Genomic DNA, 21,500 nt, shown 5'->3' on the forward strand with positions numbered 1-21,500 from the left:
TTAGGGAAAATCCTAACGGGCCCTTTCATTAATTATTTTTAGTTCAATATAAAAAAGGAAAAACTCTTTGTTCGGCTAATTTTGTAAAAGGAACAATTTGTTGTGATCTGTCCATTTGACATTCTCCCCGCATTTTGTAAAATAGAAAATTAAATGAATTTGTTATATTAGCGATTTCCGGCTCATTTTGTAAAAGGAAAAATTTGATTTCTGCGGTAATTTAGAAATTTTTCCAACATTGTGTAAATGGTTCAATTAGCGATTTTTGAGCTCATTTTGTAAAAGGAAAAATTCGATGTGATCGATCCATTAGAAATTTTGCTCACATTTTGAAAAATAAAAATTTGAAAATTGTCTCTACATTTTGTAAAAGTGAATATTGCTTGGTTTTGGGTTATTAGCGACTTTTCGGTTCACTTAGTAAAAGGAAAAATTCGAAATTCTCCCCACATATTGTAGAAGGGAAAATTCAATGATTTTCCTGTTCATTTTGTGAAAGGAACAATTGGAAATTCTCCCCACATTCTGTAAATTGAAATATTCTTTAGCTTTGCTAAATTAGTGACTTTTCGGTTCGTTTCGTAAAAGGGAAAATTGGAAATTCTACCAACATTTTGTAGAAGGGAAAATCCAATGAATTTGTGGAATTAGCGTTTTGAGCTCATTTTGTAAAAGGGAAGATTCGTTGTGGTGGATCCATTGGAAATTCTCATCACGTTTTGTATAAGGAATTATTCCATGATTTTGGTCAATCAGAAATTCTCTTCATATTTTCTAAAATGGAATATTCTTTGGCTTTACTAAATTAGCGACTTTTCGGTTCAATTCGTAAAAGGGAAAATTGGAAATTCTCCCAACATTTTGTAGAAGGGAAACTTACATCAATTTGTTGAATTAGCGATTTTCCTGTTCAATTCAAAAATCGAAAAAAATTGGAAATTCTCACAATATTTTGTAAAATGGAATATCTTTTGGCTTCGCTAAATTAGCGATTTTTCGCTTCGTAAAACCAATAATTCTATGTGATCACTACATTAGAAACCTTGTCAATTTTTTCCATAGAAAAAAAATAGAAATTTCAGTGATAGCCTCCGGCTATCAGATTTGCATTGACGAAAGTAACGTATTGAGGGAAAATGCAATTTTTCCATTCTCAATTAGCGATTTCCGGCTCATTTTTTAAAAAGAAAATTTGATGGCTCCGTCACAGTAAATGAATTAACAGCGTTGGTCAAGAAGGACTTAGGCGACGATAAAGGATTTTCGGTCACACTAAGTGAATTGACAGTAGCATCAGGTACAGATCATATGAAACGTTGTGGCTGAGATAGTGTGGTGTTGAAGGGCGATTTTTTTCTTACGGTCGGTGACTGCATTGCATGAAATTTTCGGAAACGAGATAAGAAGTTCATCGAAAATTCGTCACTTATATTCGAATGAATCGTCATTGAAGAATGTGCGACGCTACACGGATAACGGATATGAAGGTGATGATGTAATCGAGCTGAAGAAGTGTTTCCAAATCGTCCGATTGGTGTGTTGCCAGTCAAATTCGTGGTAAACGCAAGGTTGTTTTCAGTGAGAGAACAACAAGCGAAAATGGCGAAAACTAAATGGTGGATTAGAGCAGTGCTGCCTGTTTTTTGTTGTTGTTCCACTTGTTTTTTTTGTTTCTAAATTTTAAATTTTTTAAAAGGAATGATGGAAGTTCAGGAATATTTTTTTTAGGTGACTGTTTATTGCTGAAAGATAATTTTTTTTACTTTTAAGTGTGAAGAAACCTGTGTTTCGATATTAGATCTTCAAAGTTTAAATTTATTGTTTTAGTGGGGCAAATTTTTTTTGTATCAATGTGTGTCGATTAAGTGGGGCTGTTGAATTGTTAATTGTCAACATTGATCTAGTCGAATATGTCAACACTGTAGACCCATTGTACATGCTACTGATGTATGCTTTAGCTTTAGTTCTGTATCGATCATTGTACAGTCAGCATCATTAAACACTGTTCGTAGTAAATTCGTCTTGCATCTATTATTTACTCTTCCCTGTTCCTGCTGGTTGTGCCCGGAACTCATCACAACTCAACAACTATGAATGCTCTAAATCTTTTTAATTCATTTGTTGTTTTTTCATTTCACAAACAGTTGAATGGCACACATTGTCTACAAACCGTAAGTCGTTCTGATATTATTGGTTTTTTGTCATGTTTTTCAAATACTATCTTTTAGGCCGTTTTTACTGAAATGCGCGGAAAATATTAATATCTATAACGCTCAAATGGTTTGTAATGAGTGGTGTCCCCCTGGGTTTCGGGTAATTGATGTTACACCGTTTAGAAATGAAAGAAAGCCGTTCTGTCAGTGGTCAGTTTCCTATCAAAGGGATCCCCTAAACCCAGGGGGGTACCGAGGAGGCGACGCCGAAAATGCGTTTGTACAACTGGTGTTAATAAGACCGGTGGACGCTGATGTCTACAAAAAAAAAAAGTTTGTTTGGACCCCCAGGCATTCACAATTATGTATAATGTAAAGTGCCAATGCCGGTCGGGTTTTGGCGGGATCACGAAGCCCATTTCGGGTGAATCAGCTGGTAGGTTCAATTTCGTCCAGATGAGATATTTGTCGTCCACGTTAAATCTTATCTCGATTTCATTGTTGAATTACAGTATTGATAGCAAATATTGTGAAAAATTCACTCGATTTTATCGGCAAAATGGAGGTTGATGACATCGGTGATGTTACTGTAACCAGATTGTTAGAAGTTGAACACCCAGTGCTCAAGTAAATTTCATCATACAGATTTCGACTTACCCGATGATTTCTCTAAATTTACGATTCTTTTAAGAATTCTTGTCGAATTGGCGCAACTCCATGACGAGGAAGTTAGCCATGGAACCACATCTGTTGTCATTTTGGCATCAGAACTACTCAAAGTAAGTCTTTCCTTTCACATACGGAGCATTTCGATGGCTGGTTAATTAATTAAAAACATACAGATGCAAGCACCTTTTCGAGTTTTTATTGTTATTCCTCACTCGAAATTTTCAGAATGCCCACGAGCTTGTGAAACAAAAGATTCATCGAACCTCAATCATATCCGGTTACCGTTTGGCTTGCAATGAGGGCTGTAAATACCTATTGGAACATTTAATCGTTCCCGTCGATAAATTGGACAAAGCTTGCTTACAAAATGTGGCCAAGACATTCATGAGCTCAATCATTATCGGTGCCGATTCCAACTTCTTCACCGCAATGGTTGACGATAACGAACAAACAATAAAGATTTTGGATCCGGAAGGAAATCCAGCCTATCCGGTCGAAGTGGTGAATTTTCTGAAAGTTGGCGGGAAATCAGCTCGCGAAAGTGTTTTGATTCGAGGTCAGTAAAAAACATTTTTCTTTTGACGAACACATCATCAGCATCAATGTAATCGCTTGCATTTACAGGATACGCATTGAACTGCACCGTGGCTTCACAGCAAATGCCCAAAAAGATTTTAAATGCAAAGATCGCCTGCTTAGACTTTCCACTACAAAAGATGGAAATGGGAGTTCAGGTGCTCGTATCGGATCCAGAGAAGTTAGAGGGAATTCGTGCTCGTGAGCTGGACAACACTAAGGAGCGCATCGACAAAATCATGGCCATAGGTGTCAATGTTATTTTAACATCGGGTGACATCGACGATTTGTATTTGAAAAACTTCGTCGAAGCTGGCGTAATGGCTGTCAGACGAGTGGAACTGGCTGATCTGAATCGAATTGCTAAGGCCACCGGTGCGGCATATTTAACATCGTTGACTCCCATGGAGGGTGAAGAGAGTTTCGAGGCCACGATGGTTGGTGAGGCAGCCGAAGTGGTACAAGAGATGATTTGCGACGATGAATTTATTTTGATTAAGGGACCGAAGGCCAGGTAAGTTAATCGGCAGAAGAAGTTTAACAGTTTCGCATGATGGATAAATTGTATATAACTCGCTACTTGCAGGACTGCTGCATCAATTATTCTCCGCGGACCCAACGAAAACTATTGCGATGAAATGGAACGTTCGGTGTACGATGCATTGTGTGTTTTAAAGCGTGTTGTAAAGGCAAAGAAATTCGTTGCTGGCGGTGGTTCTGTCGAAGCTGCCTTATCAATCTACCTCGAAAATTTCGCTATTTCATTGGTAAGCCGTCGTTTGGTTCAACTCATAGATAAATTCAGCTTGTGATTGTCCGTCACTTCCTTCACGATTTCTTCCTTCTAACAGGGTTCGAGCGAACAACTGGCCATCGCTGAATTCGCCAACTCACTACTTGTGATTCCAAAGACATTAGCAGTGAATGCAGCCAAGGATGCAACCGATTACGTAGCCAAATTACGTGCGTTCCACAATTCCAGTCAAACAAAATTGGAGCACACCGATCTTAAGTGGTGCGGATTGTATCTCATTGAGTGTGTTGTCAAGAACAAACGAAAGGCCGGCGTACTGGAACCGGCTATGTCAAAGATCAAATCACTGAAATTAGCCACCGAAGCTGCCATCACCATACTGCGATGGGAGGATGAGCAATATGGCCGGGGATATTGCTGAGGTGTAAGTGTGATAGTATAATCAGCTGCTCGTTTGTAATTTCTTTGTTTGGTTTTTTGAATTATTGAGCTCTCTTGCGTCAGTTATTTGGGTTCGATGTTGAAAATGTTTTTCGTTCTTTCTTTCTTTTTTGTAATTAGTTTAGTATATGACAGATTCTATAGATAGAATGACAAATCAATGGATTCGACAACAAACAAAAGTCGTTGATGTCATGGAAAGAATAGCATCTTTAAAGTGGAGCTGGGCGGGACATATTGCAAGAAGGACGGACGAACGTTGGACCAAAAAGATCATGAACTGGAGACCACCTAAAACACGACCTAGAGGTAGACCACCAGAGAGATGGAGTAATGGTATAAAGAGAATTGCAGGCGCAAATTGGCAACAAGTGGCAACTAATCGTTCGGAATGGAAAAGAATTGGGGAGGCCTACGTCCAGCAGTGGACAGAAACAGGCTGAAAAAGAAGAAGAAGAAGATTCTATATACCGGTCAGGCAGACTTGCAGTACATTAAACATTTCGGTCACATGTAATTGCAAATGAAAATTTGTCAAAAACAAAATTCAAATAATCGCACTACAAAATAAAATAATAGAGATATTAAATTGCTTCACTTTTTATTATAAATATTTAAATACTTATACATTTTGTAACATTAATGTTGACATATACATTTATTAATTAATGGAATAAGTTCAATAACAATATTTAAGTCAATATTTAATTGAATTTATGTTCTGTTACTGTATGTTACTGTATTTAAATTAACAACATCACTTAACCTAGAGCAGTAGAATGCTTCGACGATCCCGCACAAATTGTGCAAGAGCCGATAGCCTGTTCTTCTTAAAAAGTTTTTTTTTCAACACAGAAAGGTTATTCCAACACAGAAAATGTTCTATCTAAAAGGAAAAATGTAAAATGCAGAAAATTCTATGAAAAACGACAGAGAAACATTTCCATAAAATTTTCCCAGATCACAGTTTTTAAACGCTAAAACAAACTTTAATACCGCACAGGTCAACGAATTTCATTATTTATTTCGCCCATAAATTTCGTCAATTCAGCACTGTCGAATTCTTCGGCATCCACTTCCTGTAAACTGCTATTACTTATCGTGTTAGTGTGTGCACTGTCAACGCTATTTCCCTTTTTCAATTTGGCCTCCTTTGTAACGGGTGACTGAGGCGTTGAATTGTTCGGCGATGTGCGGAACAGTAACACTTTTCTAGTGCCGCGACGTAATTTCTCGGCTATGGTGCTAAGGGTAGATTGATGGTGATTGTTGTTGTTGTGGTTGTTGTTAGATGAGATTCGTTTGTTGTTGTTGGCTGGCATCTTGTCACCGAAATTTGTAGTGCAAGATTGTAAAACGTCGCTTTTACTGAGCGACGTGACCAATGTGGACTGGCTCACCGATACGCATCGTTGGCGTTGTGGTGGAATGGCATTTTTGGCCGTTTTGTTCTCAGATGTCGGTTCGGACTGTAATATCGACAAGTTCGACTCGATTTTTTGGATGTGTGGTTCCATGGACTGTTGCATGCGATTTGCATTCGATGTTGTTAGGCGAATTGAACCGTTTCCGTTGTACTTGGACAGAGCACTGTATATGTGAGTTCGCTGATTGTATTCGGGACCGATGTGAAAATGACGAGCCAAAGTCGTCTGAAACGAAACGAGAAACGTAAAAAAAAATATTTTATAAAATTGTCATTGTTTTTGTGGTAAATTTGCCAGTCATGCTTTTGATGCCTGCCCTTAGAGCTATTTGTTTAAATAGAAAAAGGTTTCACATGCTTGGCATACACGTTCAGTGTATTTACATCATAAGAAACAAGCCAATTTAAACTCTAAATCAACAACGAAGTATCATCATATTCAATTCCAACATTCGGCTTTATATTCATCAAGTTTCACCTTAATATTTTATACTGTGCGCCGTGCTACCTACACATTCCATAAAGATAATTGAATTCAATACTTGATGTTTGCTCACATTTTGAAGCTCAATAGAAAATATTTTTTTTGTATTCCCATCAGAGATCGTATCAGGGGGACTTATTCTACGAAACCATTAGAACCGACGTTTCACTTAAGATGAGCAACATTACCATAAAATAATTTCCATGCTTTTCAACCAATCAATTGCTGAAGATTACCTCGGTAGGTACTCGATACTGTGAAAATAATAATAATAAACTAACATGATGCGCCGACTAAACATCATACCATTGAACTTCAAACGTATTTCGTACGTTTCGTTTGGAAATGAAGTATTTCATCAGAACAGAGGAATTGAAATCGTTAGTAGAAACTTGTTTAGGCCTAGTGGCGTAAAAAGAAGATTGTTTTCCAATAATATAACATGTCCCCGACCGCATTCATTCATTTAGCTTTCGATGAGAAATTTATTCTGATTTTAGTAGAATTTGTTGAGGTAAATTGTTCAGGTATTGAATCAATTCGGGTGCTGTGAGTAGTAGATTCCATTGGGTGCTGCGAAAGTAGTTCATTACATAAACGTAGCTTCTGCAAGTATATTCGAGCCGAAGGCGATAACGGTTCACTGCTTCACAATTTTTTTTAAAGTACTATTTTGGAACACCAAGTTGAATCTGTACTATCACGTTGGGATCTGTGGATATATCCAATTGAAGTTAAATGGGGATTCCGTAGAGTAAGAGAATATAATTTCTCTTTCTTATGATTGGAGTACCCATTTGGAGTCCCATACTTTCCTATTTGTACTTATCGCTCCCATTTATGACATATATAATACGTTCTGCACAAAGTGAAACGAAAATGCTGTTCATGACAGAGGGTCAACTGCCATGAAATGATCAACTTTCGCATAGGACCGGGCAATAAAAGTGTTTACTGAACTGCCGAAAATAATAGAAACTGCAACATCGAAGAGCCTTTCAAATAAAATTAATAGCAAAACATGAGGGACAAAATGTCTCATTTGGTGTACTTGATGTCGAAACCTCAGGCTAACCGAACATTTTACAAACATTAATCACATACGCACAAAAAAAAGAGAATTATTACCAACGGAAACCAAACATTATTATTACATGGAGAGATAACAGAAATATAACAAAAACGAAAAGATGGATTTTTTTTGGTTCCTCTTGTATACGGCCTGCCATAGTAAAATGAATTACATTACGGTGATGATAAATATGATAAACTGTTCCGACTGTCGTTCAAATAAAAAATGCCTTTCATAATGTCGTTTTCACGCATAAAATGTCTTCTTTTCTTGGGGGTGATACGGTCACATCCCCAGACCGATGTCAGTCTTCAAAATGTTAAATTAATAAAACCGTAAATAAGTTCGTGTCATTGTTTACTATTGAGGCATCACTGGTTACCGACCTCACATTCCAATAAATGACTAGATGGTGATCCTTGGTCCAGCGTATAAACACACACGTAATCTTTAATGCATGTACGTACACACACTATATTCCTGAACACTGAACACTACATTAATAATATGAAATGTAGGTACGGACGCTTGATCTCTGTTTTAACACAAGTCACAAACGAAATATTAACATTTATCATATTAAAATGGGTTGGGGCCAGGGGGTTACTGTAATACACTTACTTAAATCAGACATGCTACACAAAAAAAAATGTCGTTTTCATTTTCGTTTCTCATAAATAATTCAACGCTTTTTTGGTGGGGAACAGGGTGCTATATACATGGTAGTTCAATGGAATTGCGTGGATTGTGTACAGTGACAGACATACATTTTTTTGTACGATAGAAACACATTGCAATAATTTAAAGAGTGTATCAGCTTTTTTGTTTATCGTTTGGTGAAGGTCGTGTGTAGCAGCACCCAGTAGCCAGATGAAATTGGAAGTGGGATAAATTGGTAAATGATGATTTATACAACATTATTCATTGACATGGGGATCGTATGTTCGCATCACATTCGATAGTGGAAGTATAGCAATAAACAACACTGCAACAGGTGTGATGTATGAAGGATATTCAAATTCGTTATTAATATCTCCTTACAATTTCTACATTTCTCACAAAAAATTAAATCTTCAGTTGTTTGTTCTTCCGATAATGTTGATGGAAACAATAGGTTGCAACTAAAACTTAGATCTTGATTGATTTTGAAGTCTGGATATCTTTGAATTGTAATTGATTTAGAATTACGAACCACTCGATGGAGTAAGCCCTCTTTTTTTATTAACTTGTTTAATCCAGGATTATCCAATGATTAACATTAACCATATGATTAGCCAGTTATTAGTCAGAGTGATTACCACGTGGAATTACTTAGGACAAGCCCTGTTAAAATAATTTAAAATTACGAATTATTAGGCACCGAATGATTGTGATAATAGTGGCCAATAATGAACGACCTTATCAATCTATTCCCGCTTCACTAAATCGTTATACATCCCATAAAGACAAGGTTAATAATGTTGCGAACTTAAACGTTTTTCTTCATTGAATTGCATGATTTAGTGACATAAAAAGTTTCCCGGAGTTACCTTATACGATAAAGACTTACGGTTTGAGCTTAATTTCGAGTCTACTATATACAGAGTACATTAATGAATCCAATGGCTTTGCTACAGCCAAATTAACCTAAATTGAAATTTTTTTGTAAACATTGCCATCGTTTCACAAAGAAGCAATAAAATTTTCTTTTTTCAATGTGTCATTGAGACAGGAACCACTTCTATATCCTCTTCAAACGATAAATGAAATTTAATGTAAAAATCCTTTAATAATGGCATAATCCGTCGGTATCCCATTTCACCGTAAAAAGAATATATATCTAAACCGTTTTATTTGTCGTATCACGACTGTGTGTTATATATTACCCATCTAAAACCCACCACTCCATACAATTTACCAGTAACAAAACCGTATTTCAGGTTAATTTTTTCCGAAACAATTCACTGGATTATCATTTTATTTGGAACGTCCTTAAAGGATATCTTATGAAAAAGATGAGAAATGGGCATTGTAGAAGTTATTGATCATAAATTTTCATTATCCACTTTTTGGTGACTTCATGTACGTAAAGGTTTCGGAGGGTGTAATAAATGTTTGGAATATGGTAATCGAAAAGTAAATAGATACACTTTTGCCAAGCGTTCGTAATAACTTCTGCTGTGTCTTCTTTGTAACTCAATTATAACGATGAAAATAAATTGGGTTTAAGTTCACTTCAAGAACAAAAATCTTTGAATTTGTTTTTAAAAATGAATTTTAACAACTTCCTACCCCCTTAGGCTACTCTGTAAGAAAAACAACAATATATTGTTAGAGGAAGTCAAGACAACCTATTTAAAGAACTTCATAAAATTGTTAAGATCTCTAGCGAGTTTAAATATTCGCTCAAAAGTAAGTGAATAGGTTAGCTGGTATCCTTCGGATATTCATTTTTGAAACAAACAAACTGAAGCGCTAGATTTACATTTTGTTGATGATGTTTAACGTTTTAAGCCATCAGTACTAGTCCAACAAATTACACACATTATATATTCCAGAACAGTTTGACAAAATTGTTCCTGTTTACATTCGGATGACTTTAGCATTGGATTATAGGCTATACACACGGCTCAAAGGTATAGAATGTCAAAATTTGTGGTTTCGCCATTATCGGTAGAACGGTTACAACATCTCATACGATACGAAAATCACATTCGGTTGTTGTGTTACATATAGACACCAACCAACACTTATAAAATGATATGTAAACTTTGACCTGCATGTTATGGATACTTCGTGTCACTTTAAAAAGGTATATGAAAGTAATATACCGTTGTGATATATATTTATATTGTTGCCGAGCAGTATTATGCATAAATTTTGTCGAATAAATTGGGTGTTACTTCGTTATTGTACCAATTTATGCGAACAGAGGAGAAAAAACGGAATAAAATTTTTTTATAATTTTTTTTTATTTGTTGAAGCATCTGCGGAATAACAATTTTATGTTTGGGGAAACACGACAGGACAAGAAAGAGTTAACACTGGTCGGATATTTGTATATAACAAGAAATCCCATTCACATCACACGCACCTCTATATATCCCAGTAGCGATGCCAAATTATATTTCTCAGTTGAAAAATAAAATGCAAATCAACAAAGTACAACACTAACGAAAGCATTATAAAACAACGAGTGAACCAATAACATTAAGTTCATGTTGAATGGAAATATTAGCTTGATTCCCGTTAGAGTGTGTCGGCGGTGAAATAGATGTAATTCTCGCCGATGAGTATGTAGCCTCGAAGCCAGTTTTGTGCTGAAATTCGACAATAAACCGCAAGCCTTTGTCCATATGTATTTTTATTTCAATGAACACATCAAAGAAACACTGAAAATGTACATTGACATTGAAAAAGTGTTAATTGGAATTTTTAATTTGAGTTTAAGAAGCCGCTCCAATTTTCGAAAATTCTCGCGCTTGAAAAAAAAAACGTAAAACGTACCAACGTAAAAGAAATACCAAATTGGGATGTTTCATTTGTTGGCAGTTTGTTTTGATTGTGTTCATTTTGATTGTGATCACCGAAATAACCAAAAAAACCAACACTAAGAAACAAAATATTCCTACCAGCTGACAAATAATATCCCATTTCGATTCTTTAGAGTTTCCGTACTTGAAAAATATCTTTCGTCATGAGTTCGTCATGACAATGATTTTTTTAATTATTTTTTTTTTAAATATAAAAACGCTTTTCAACTTTTTTTTAGGTAAAGTCGAAGCATTATAATTTGATCGATTCTACTCATTTAATTCATTTTTAAATAATTGTAGTTTTCGAAGAAATCATTTCGAAAACATTACAGTATAAAAGCTTAGACACGTGCATTTGAACGGATTTGAACGCAGGTATACCGCGAGGAAACAGCTCTAATGCGCATGTGTAAGCTTTTACACTGTAATGTTTTCGAAATGATTTCTTGAAAAACTACAATAATTTAAAAATGAATAGAATCGATCAAATTATAATGCTTCGACTTTAAATCGTGTTTTTATAACAAAAATAAACTTTTATTGAAAAAGGCTCGCGGTTTATAGTAATCAGAGCTTCCGTAAAAACCGAACCCACTCTACCCACTGGAAAAGGTACCCTTCCACACTTATGACGTGTGTACAATATTGCGATTGAATTAATAGATTTTCATATTACGCAAAAATGCCGTTGGTAAAAATTTGAATCCCACTATACTGTACTGTATTTAAAATCTTGTTCCTAACTTGTGCTTAAATTGAAATTTTGCATAAAACATCTCCATTGAGGCACATGTTATGAAAATAGCTTAAAAAATTCTGGTAAGTTCGGGTAGTAAAATTTTTTTTTTGGTTGTTAGCTGAAAAAATTAGTAAGCTATTTTCACGCAGCTTGTCTAGCCGTTAGATAAAGTGATTCCAAAACGGATTCTCGGTTCATTTTATGACATTCTCCAAACTTGTAGTGGTAACGAAGTTGGAAAATGCATCTAATTGTGATGATAATCGTTGCAATGATGTCGTGATGTTGCAATTTATTTTGTGTGTGTAAAATTATCAAAATTAGCGTGTAGATTGTTCACGTGAATCGAATATAATGGTAGTCAAATATGCTGACTGGAATTCAGCTATTAAAATATGAAATTTTTCTACTTTCTCATAAAATGAATAATTCTTCATTTCTGCATTATTTGTTCGGGTGTAGACTGCAGTGGGGTGTATTTCATGTCACACAAAAATGTGAAATAAAATAACAGAATCAGCTTTTTTCTTATGTTTTTTGACATTATAATTTTTTGCATGATCGCGGATACAGAGTCAAATCCGCCTTTATGTGCATTGTGCATATTTTTCACAGAAATAGGGATTTGTTACATACACCATTCCACAATCTCGTCTTTATATTAGGGACGTAGCATTCTTGTTCGGGTAAAAAGAGTAGTATTTCAATTGGCAACGAGTTTAGCTAGACCCAACACAAACATGATGTAATGATTAGAACATAACCCGAAACTGTCCAATAATCTACCCATTTCCCCATTTGGGCACCTTAGAAATTAATTATTCAACAACAGTATGTAAGGTAATACGGCAGAGTAAAAACAAACCAGGCAGGAGCGCTTGATTTGACTAGGGATCTGAATTATCTATATTTTGCGAATAAAACTGATTCAACTTATGTCAGTATTCATTTTCGTACAGTGTATTAGGTCCTTTATTTGACGGTTGAAAAATGAACCTCTCCTGCCTGGTTTATTTTACTCTGTCGTGAAAAGGATATTTATAAGTACCGTCCTCACTTTCTGCAGATTTTTAGACCACTATCTCCAATTTCGTCGTCACTTTAAAGAGGACGGGATTTATGAATGGTCCCCAAGCAGCGACAGTATGTTTTGTTATTTAGATTTTAGATTGTCTCAGCGATACCTCTAAATCAAATTCAACAATCAAAATGCATTCCATATCAGTCGTACATCAAATATTGTTTTATACTCTTGTTTCTGCATTTTAACTTTATGAAATACCTTTGGTTCACTGACAAGATAAATTCGTATAACAATGTATCTCCGTATGTCAGATAAGACCCTCCTATATTTGCTTTTTGTTGTGAGAAAAACCCTAAACTCTAATTTACAATTTACGTAATTTTTCCTTGTCTCGTAAAAGTTTTACGTTAAAACAATGTAAATCGATTTTACAAGAAGAATTTAATTTGACCCAAAAAAAAATCGCAACCAGAGCTGATCTCCTGAAATATCTATTTATCTATACTGGGTGATTCGTTCAGATCTGCCTGCAGCAGTTAGTGAAAATTTACAATTCCTGATAAGAAATTATGCAACTGTAACGACCTCACGGCCATTTTTGATGAACATACAATGACCTCTTGTCTAAAAAAAATAATTTTCACTAATTGAAACACCGAAAAAAATGTGAGCGTCCAGTTTTAAACGAATCACCCAGTACCTATATTAATATTTGGCTCCTCAGACTTGCTATGTTTACAATTCATCCAATTGTACCACTATGTTTCTCTTGGCCAAATATAAACAATCACCATCAATTTTATGATATATTACACCCGATTTGTTTGATATATTTTCCGTTGCAATAGACGTTATAGATACACCTACATTTGCAGTATTATAAAAGTCGATACCGTATAATGCTTCTTCTCTGTATACATTTCGGACGTTCGGACTTTAAGTTAAGACTCAATGTATCCACAAAAAAAAAAAGAAATTTTGCTCTCCAAAAATTGTATATATTTTCGAAGTTTATCCAAATAATTCCATAATAAAGTTCTGTATAAATGTCACCGTTTACATTATGTGATATACGACAATGTTGTGTGCATAGACTGTTTTATTACCGCCAACCCGGTACATATCGCAGGGGATATTCTATTTGCAGACATCCGGTGGATTGCTTTCAGAATAAACTATGCATGAGCATCTGCTCCAGTGTTAATTCTAAACAACAAGAGCAATTTTTTGTTAGCCTAAGCGGCTTTTTACGAGCTTCGATAAGACTGGACAATTCAGTGACTATTTTTGAAAAAAAAAACGATTTTCCAAATTTTCCTAACTTTTCTCACATTTTTCCTTATTTTGCCAAAAACAATTTTTGGCAAAATATGGAAAATTTGGGAAAATATAGAAAAACGCTTTTCCAACAATAGTACCAGGGAAAATTAGATTTAAAAGTAGTTCAAAGCACGTAGTAAATTTGTCCTGAAAGAAGTCAAACAGTCTTTCAGATGGTTTTTACTTCCTCGTTTACACCAATCGTAGACCAGTAAAAGTTGATGTCTCATTGTGCACGTTCGATGCACAGCATTATATAGACTGAGTAAAATTAAGTATTCCGAGGCGGTGGCACTGTTAGTGGTAAAAAAATTAGGGTATTAAGCTGGAACAGTAAACAAATGCAATGACCGTCTGTATCTAATTTCCAAAAATATTTTGATGAAATAAAATGTCAAATGAGAGTAGACTAAATTGTTGAGGGTGTGTTAATTAGTTACGGTTAAAAGTCTTTTGTGTATAATTTTGCCGCTCAACTAGTTTCACCTCTTTAATTCACTTCATTTGGTCTATTAAAGTTAATATACGGTCTTGGATGGTTAATTTTAAGAAATTTCGCTTATTGTATACGAGTGGATGGACCGGGAGCGACGTACATTATTTCACATACAAGCGGACGTAAATTCCTCACATTTGTCCCTGAGTAAGGAGCCGAGAATTAAACCAGTAGATATCGTAACAAATTGTTGTGTTAATCCCGTTAAAGCATACGCCTGATCTAACTGATCTTGTGCATAACCACTCGGTAAATTTCATTGAAGTGCGGAATTTGTACCACCTGGGTTTCAGTATCACAAAACAATAGCATGAATACCAAGTTGGTTACCAACTGTTACAAATTCTCCACTCCAGTGAAATTTACGGAACTACAAAAAGGGATTTATGAATTTTTCATATGTATGTGCTTACTCTCTCTCCGTCGAATTCTATTAGTTGAAACGGCACACTAAAAGTATTTGAGGGCAGACAATATACTTTGGCTCGTCAAATAGACGATGGAACGTAACTGACTGCAACAACACACAGTTTACACATTAAAATGCTAACCCATCATATTATACCCTATTGTCTATTAAGTGCAATGTCATTTTCGAGCTAATGTTATTTGATTTGACATCGATTCATACATCATGAGGGTTAAAAACTTAATCGGTTGATTTTAATTAACTTTTTTTAGACTGCTACGAAGTACCGGGATCCTATAGGTATCACTTGTGTAAAACTGCGAATTCGAATCTCTTAGTAAAAAAAAAACACCAGCTGTTATCCATAGCTGCCAAATCATAGAAAATAAATGTCCATTTCTCCACCCAGATACATTCTGAATTAAGTAAAATGAAACCGATTTTGATATTTCTTTTTTATTTCATCCTGTGGCGATGGTGGCTGGAAGGCTATGTTTGAAGAAAGAATGTGCGTCACGAGATCGGAATTTAGGATTCACGGACTGAACGTCGGTCGGATTTCTTGGCAGTGTAATGCAAGTTAAAGTGTGATTTTCTTTGTATTTGAAAAGTAATAATACATATTATCACATACGCGCGGTGTTCGGATGTCAAAATTACTTAACTAGAAGAATAATTCAAAATTACTCTTCAGTTCTATGTTGTTGTCTCGTTTTCGCTTATGTGATAAAATAGAGTACACACTTGTCACTATCAGTCTCGGCAAGCCTCGACTTCTTCGTGACAAGTGTGTAATATATATTACTATCTCGGCAAGCCTCGACTTCTTCGTGACAAGTGACTCTAACATAGACCTGAAGTGTAATTTTTAAATTATTCTTCTAGTTAAGTAATTTTACGTGTTACGGCATGTTTCATTTTCATTTACATTGCCTAATCACGTAAAGCATGCGAGCAGTCTTTTTTTTCGCTTTGAATAAATAAAAACCGTAAAGCATTGTACTTACGAGGTTCCAAGTTGTTATTTGACAAGTGGGGAATAACACCCCACTTATCAAATACACAACTTGGAACCTCGGAAGTAATATACTATTGCAATCCGAACAACGCGCGTATGTGATAAAGATTGTAACACGTATAGTTTTCAGTTCCCTACGTTGTATGTTCCATGAACATCTATATAGTAATATTCAGCGATATACAGCTCTTTTGACCTATGTACTAAATTCGGACGGGATTTTCAACATAAACAGAAGTTTAAATGCGCGTTCTCGGACAGCTAACTATTGCACACATTCTTCGTACGGGTCTCTTCTTATGCTTTTTTTGTTTTCCGAGTCTTTAACCACGATTTAAGAGCAATTTATTTTTAATTTTAACGGAATTTATGTCCAAACTTGTTATTTCATTCAATTTTAACCGAATTTCGAGGCTAAACAGCATGAAAAATATGCTTCGGGCCGGGCACCACGGGGGAATTGTTTTTCATTAATTTCGAGTATTTTATGAGAGGCGAAATTTTTTGTTTTTATTTGTAATTTAAGTGCAGTAAAACTTAAGCGGTGAAAGAAACGTAATAATTTGCATAGTTTTTTTTAAATATTTTTTTTTAATGTAAGCAATTTTTCACTCAATTACACAAAATCCACAAAATGGAAATCTAAAGCCGAAGTGCTATCATCGCAGAGAGTGGGCTAATTGTAAGTACGAATACAATCGCGTTGAAATTTGAGTTATTTATCTAATAGTATACCAACGAAATAGGTCAGTTGTTGAGATTCTGCTATATGAGTGAAGATATGAATTCGAATCAGACGCGAAAATTATGGAAATTATGTGGACGGCGACGGGCCGGCTTCAGACGGCTGAAAGTAAAAAATGTAATAAAGAAAATTGTGATATTACGAAAAAGAAATCAATCAAAATTTTCGGTACTAATTCATCCACTTTTCGGTTGGGTCAGGCTGACTGAATTTCTCAAGAGATTTTTATCATTTTTAAATAAGCTGTGAAGGAATTTTTTTAAATGATAAATATATAATCCTGTGAGACCCTGACTTTCAGTTAAGTGAATAACCGACTTAATGCTAAAGACTTAAGTACTTTGAGCAGCTATCAGAGCTCTACCCAAGAAGCTGTTGAGCGGGTTAAAATGGTTTACATTTCCTACCTTTTTCTTTTGCAATGGAGGCAGGTCGCGTATCGAACAGATGGCGAAGCATGAAGAATATCTGTAAATGCAAACATCACAACCGTATCGAAGTTAAATCTGACCCCAACTTTTGCTACTATCGGCAGTTTAGTCAACAGATCAAATAAATGTAAATTTACGATGTGCCTACCGGTTAGGAAATTTATGCTAAAAGGGTAGCGAACGTGTCAGACCGAAAATATTTTTTCACTTTGTTAGAATTGGCAAAATCGTGTGAAATTTTACTAAACGTACCGTTACGAAGCTTTGAAACAGCACTCGAAAGTCACATTTTAGATGTTCGATACACCCACAGTGGAAGGTTTTCGTTTAAATTCTAAGAGTTTGTCTACGTCGATTCGATTATCATCGGATGGGCCATTTAGAAAGCCAGATGACAGTGTTGTATTTGATGCAAAGAAAACGAAAATTACTTTTTAAGATTGAACGCAAATAAAAGATAATGAAACAGCAGATTACTTCAAGGATTAGTTCAAACATCCCGTACAATTGTTTGCAGATAGAAGAATATTATATCCGAGTGAATGCGAGCTATTTGCTTTCCTTTTGATGCTGCACCGAACCTAGTATCACACAGGCCATGAATAAAATGCAGTTTTTCCAAATATTCTTTCTCGAAAACTTTTCTAATATCAAACTTTTCAGCACATTACATTGTGCTACGGTCGTTGTTGTGTGGCTATTATAATGCAAACGAAAAGCTGTACTCGTTGAAATCTTCATTTGAATGGTGTTGTTTGTCGATGAGTTACTGTGCTCTTGTTCCGGAAATGTCCGGAAATATAAATGTTTGTTATGATTATGACAAAGTTTTATGTGCCACTGAAATCTACCCCATAAATAACGAATTTACTGTGAACGTTCGGAAATGTTCTAAATTAGCTAGCAACTTTTTTGCAAACTGGGAGTTTCGATGTTATTCATTTTCGTTTTTTTTTTCTCGAAGAATTACACTACATCTCGCAGAACCCTGAGAGCCCATCTTAATAGAAATATTCGAAACTTTCGGTGGAATCGGGAAGCAGAGAAGCAGTTTGTATAAGATACACATTTCGTATATTTTTACACCAATACATGTATGCGTTTGCTTTGTATAGTTCAATTTGCCCTCTTAATTAAGAGGGCAAACACATATACCAATAAACATTTCGTATTTGATGTTGGGACCACATATTTTACGAATTTTTTTTTCGAAATTTCCTCTCTAGGTATAATTACTCTTAGGTTGTGAACACTATCAGGATCTATAGTGAGGTTTCAACTGGAGACTGAGTGTTGACAATTTACACACATTAAGACGAATCAACATAACACTAAATTGCCGCCTTTTGTGCGAAAAAGTGGGACCATCGTTTTGTGTGGGTTGGCTTTTGATTAAAAATAATAAATGTTTGTGGTGGTGTAACCTACTACGAGATAACGCAGTAGTTCACGAAAATTGGTGCAAATTCTGAGTTTTCTCGTGATAGGCTACAAACATTTATCACTATTACTTAAAGCCGACACTTCCTGACACAAAACGACGGTCACATTTTTTCCAGAAAGAACGCGGACACGAAGCGATCATCGAAAATATATAATTTTTTCGCACAAATTTAGGCAACAATTTAGCATTGTGACGTCTTAAATATGTTGCATACGAAATATTTCAACCAAAAGCTATGACAAAGAGACTAACAATGACATTGTCACAATGTTGACAAGTATCACAGAGCTATAAGGTTTTATGCATAAACAAGAATGATAATTTGTGCCTTTCGGCTATAATACTTTTGTACAAATGCCACCACTATCAATGTCTAATTTGTACCTTTGGGTTTATTTCTTCTGTTGTTCATCGCATCGTTGCAAATTGCCATAAGCAAAAACAGTTGATATTCTGATCAAATGACAATGCGTGCAATATGTGAATAAGCCAATGGTGTATGTGAAAAACACGAGGAAAAATAAAACTGATTTTGACCCAGGTTTCACAATCGAATCATCATCGCCATAATATACGCAAAAGATTTTACCATTTATTAGCCATAGCTAAACAAAAAACATAAAAAGGGACCCGTGCGAAAATTATAGACTAAAAAAGTACTATTTTAGCTTAGATAGATACTGACCACACCATTTATTTCATCAGGGCTTACGGAGCGTAAGCCTCAATCTAGAGTGTAATTTAATGGATTTTTATTTTTATTTTAAAGGGATTGAAGGTTTGAGGTCTTAGATGCTGTCAAGAGGGAATCGATTGGATATTTGTTGGGTGTGTTTCAGATATCCCATTTAAAAAACCTCTATACAGCTATATAGAGTATATGGATCTGTTATATGCCCATCGATGAAGATAAATCTAGCCTGTTTTAGGCTTTGTAACAGGTATAACTCAAAATAATTTTTTTTTCTGGTAATGTTTCTATTTCTGCGTCCGCTATGGAAATACCTTTCCAATGAGCTATCGCAAGACAAGTTTATAGATAATTCGACAAAAAAAAAAGTTTTTTTCATATTGAAAATTGTGGAAAATCGGACTTCGGCGAAACTTGATGACTCACAAAAACTCGGCCAGCAAACTTTTTCAATTTTTGTTTTTTTTATGTGTTAGAGTCGACCTCATAGAAAGATAAAATGCTGTTTTAAGGTTGAAAAAAATGTACAACCTGGTCGTGGTGGTTTTTAGAATGGGAAAAAATCGAATCAAATTTTGATTTTTCGCCACCTGGAGATGATGAAGAAAAAAGTTTGTATGTGGCTACCTATGGGCCACTAGAATTTTTTCTGGAGGGGTCCATTTCCGATTCCACAAAATCGACCACCCCTAGTATATACTTTATATAACTGTACATAGGCAGTTATTATAAACCTAACTTTGGACAGGACTTTCAACATTGTTTTCAACAGGCTTAAGGAGTGACACTCCAAGGGGAATTTTAAACGGATACACTACTTCGGTGGACAAGTAACCAAAAAAGGTTAGAAACGGAATAGTGTATCTATAAGTCCCATATACTACGTACCGATCTAAATATATGTGTAAAAGATAGCCTATGCGAAACATGACGTTTTTTTGTGTTGTTTTGTTTTGCAGCCATCCTTCCATTGAATTAGGGCAAAATAATAGACTTATTGATATAGCATTGGATGCGTGATTTTGGAAAATATGACAAAATACCAAATTCATTTCGAATGTTTTACGTTCCTTGAATATAATGCCTCTTAAAAAAACACACTCTCTCTCACTATTCACAGCAGTTTGTTGCGAAGTTTTTGGTATATCAACAATATTATGCATGGGAGCGATAGATGTATCTAACCCAAATAGAAACGTAATAACGGGTGATGAATATATGTATAATACGGGGACGATGTACAGAAATGTGTGGGATAAAAGTTTTCGGTATAATTCTGTGTTTACGAAATATCCTTCATATTAAAATGGATCCGTTTCTTTTTTTTTGGAAATCAGTAGCACATCCCACAAACATACTCATCGATATTCGGTTAGATTTGGTATGCCGGTCTCATACCATTAAGCACACAACATTGTAGATTTTTAAAAGGGGTTGCATTGGTGTATCATCAATTTCTTGTTTATTTTCTCTGTTCACTTTTTTCCCCTCATCCCACTTCAGTTGTGGTCGAAATGATTCCGGAAATATGCGGGGGTAATCATGGAATGGATATGTCTGTCCTAATAGAAATATGTGAAAGTTCTGCAGGATAATAAGGCGTGATTGTACATATCATTGGTCGTTTCACTTCATTATGGGCTACTTTGTATGCTAAAGAGAAACCGTCAGCGCTCGATTGTGTGCCGCCAGAAATCTTACTCACAATCTATTTTTGTATACTTTTTTTATCGTTGAAGCGTCCGTATTAAATTCAAGAGTTTTAGACGAGAACAAATTCCTTTTGTTTAGGTTTTCTTTTTCGGTTGAAAGTGTTCGGTCCGTTGTCTTCTTTGCGTTTTTTTTATAAATCACTTTAAAGCCCCCTCAACAAAAACAAAATGTTAATACCAACACGAGACATATCACATTACATTAATAAATACTTTGGCATTAATCAATTTACCAGCAAAACATTCATTGTTTCCATTCATCGCCTATAAATGATGCGGGCTTTGCGAGTAGAGAGGAATTTGCATTTTCGATTTTGATCGAAAGTGGTTTTTCTGTTGTATCTTTTCGGTTGAATGAACTTGATTGTTCTTTTGATTTCT

At 35.3% G+C, this 21,500-nt stretch overlaps 2 protein-coding genes across 3 annotated transcripts in view; one reads left to right on the forward strand and one right to left on the reverse strand.

Annotated features, from left to right (window-relative positions):
- The first annotated feature begins 2,084 nt into the window (after nucleotides 1-2,084).
- LOC119070066 (T-complex protein 1 subunit alpha-like) lies at nucleotides 2,085-4,689 on the forward strand. The gene is made up of 8 exons (XM_037174361.1): nucleotides 2,085-2,171; nucleotides 2,229-2,589; nucleotides 2,666-2,780; nucleotides 2,845-2,932; nucleotides 3,048-3,378; nucleotides 3,447-3,912; nucleotides 3,985-4,165; nucleotides 4,250-4,689. The coding sequence occupies exons 2-8, from the start codon at nucleotides 2,517-2,519 to the stop codon at nucleotides 4,571-4,573; spliced, it is 1,578 nt and encodes a 525-aa protein (XP_037030256.1). The 5' UTR covers nucleotides 2,085-2,171; nucleotides 2,229-2,516; the 3' UTR covers nucleotides 4,574-4,689.
- Nucleotides 4,690-5,189: 500 nt separating this feature from the next.
- The window catches only part of LOC119070065 (pyrokinin-1 receptor-like), a 94,106-nt gene continuing 77,795 nt past the window's right edge, over nucleotides 5,190-21,500 (reverse strand). For both annotated transcript variants that reach the window (XM_037174360.1, XM_037174358.1), the window contains exon 9: nucleotides 5,190-6,245. In XM_037174360.1, coding sequence (XP_037030255.1) covers nucleotides 5,598-6,245 — 648 coding nt within the window. In that variant the 3' untranslated portion in view covers nucleotides 5,190-5,597. The remainder of the gene's footprint in view (nucleotides 6,246-21,500) is intronic.

The sequence above is a fragment of the Bradysia coprophila genome (genome assembly GCF_014529535.1).
Source record: "Bradysia coprophila strain Holo2 chromosome X unlocalized genomic scaffold, BU_Bcop_v1 contig_45, whole genome shotgun sequence".
Lineage (NCBI taxonomy): Eukaryota > Metazoa > Arthropoda > Insecta > Diptera > Sciaridae > Bradysia > Bradysia coprophila.

Bases quoted from the DNA above. Each gene is read 5' to 3' on its own strand.
- LOC119070066 (XM_037174361.1), top strand. From the start codon at position 2,517: ATGTATAATGTAAAGTGCCAATGCCGGTCGGGTTTTGGCGGGATCACG. The intron at 2,590-2,665 runs GTAGGTTCAATT...GTTGAATTACAG, and splicing joins CATTTCGGGTGAATCAGCTG to TATTGATAGCAAATATTGTG. The intron at 2,781-2,844 runs GTAAATTTCATC...GATTCTTTTAAG, and splicing joins GTTGAACACCCAGTGCTCAA to AATTCTTGTCGAATTGGCGC.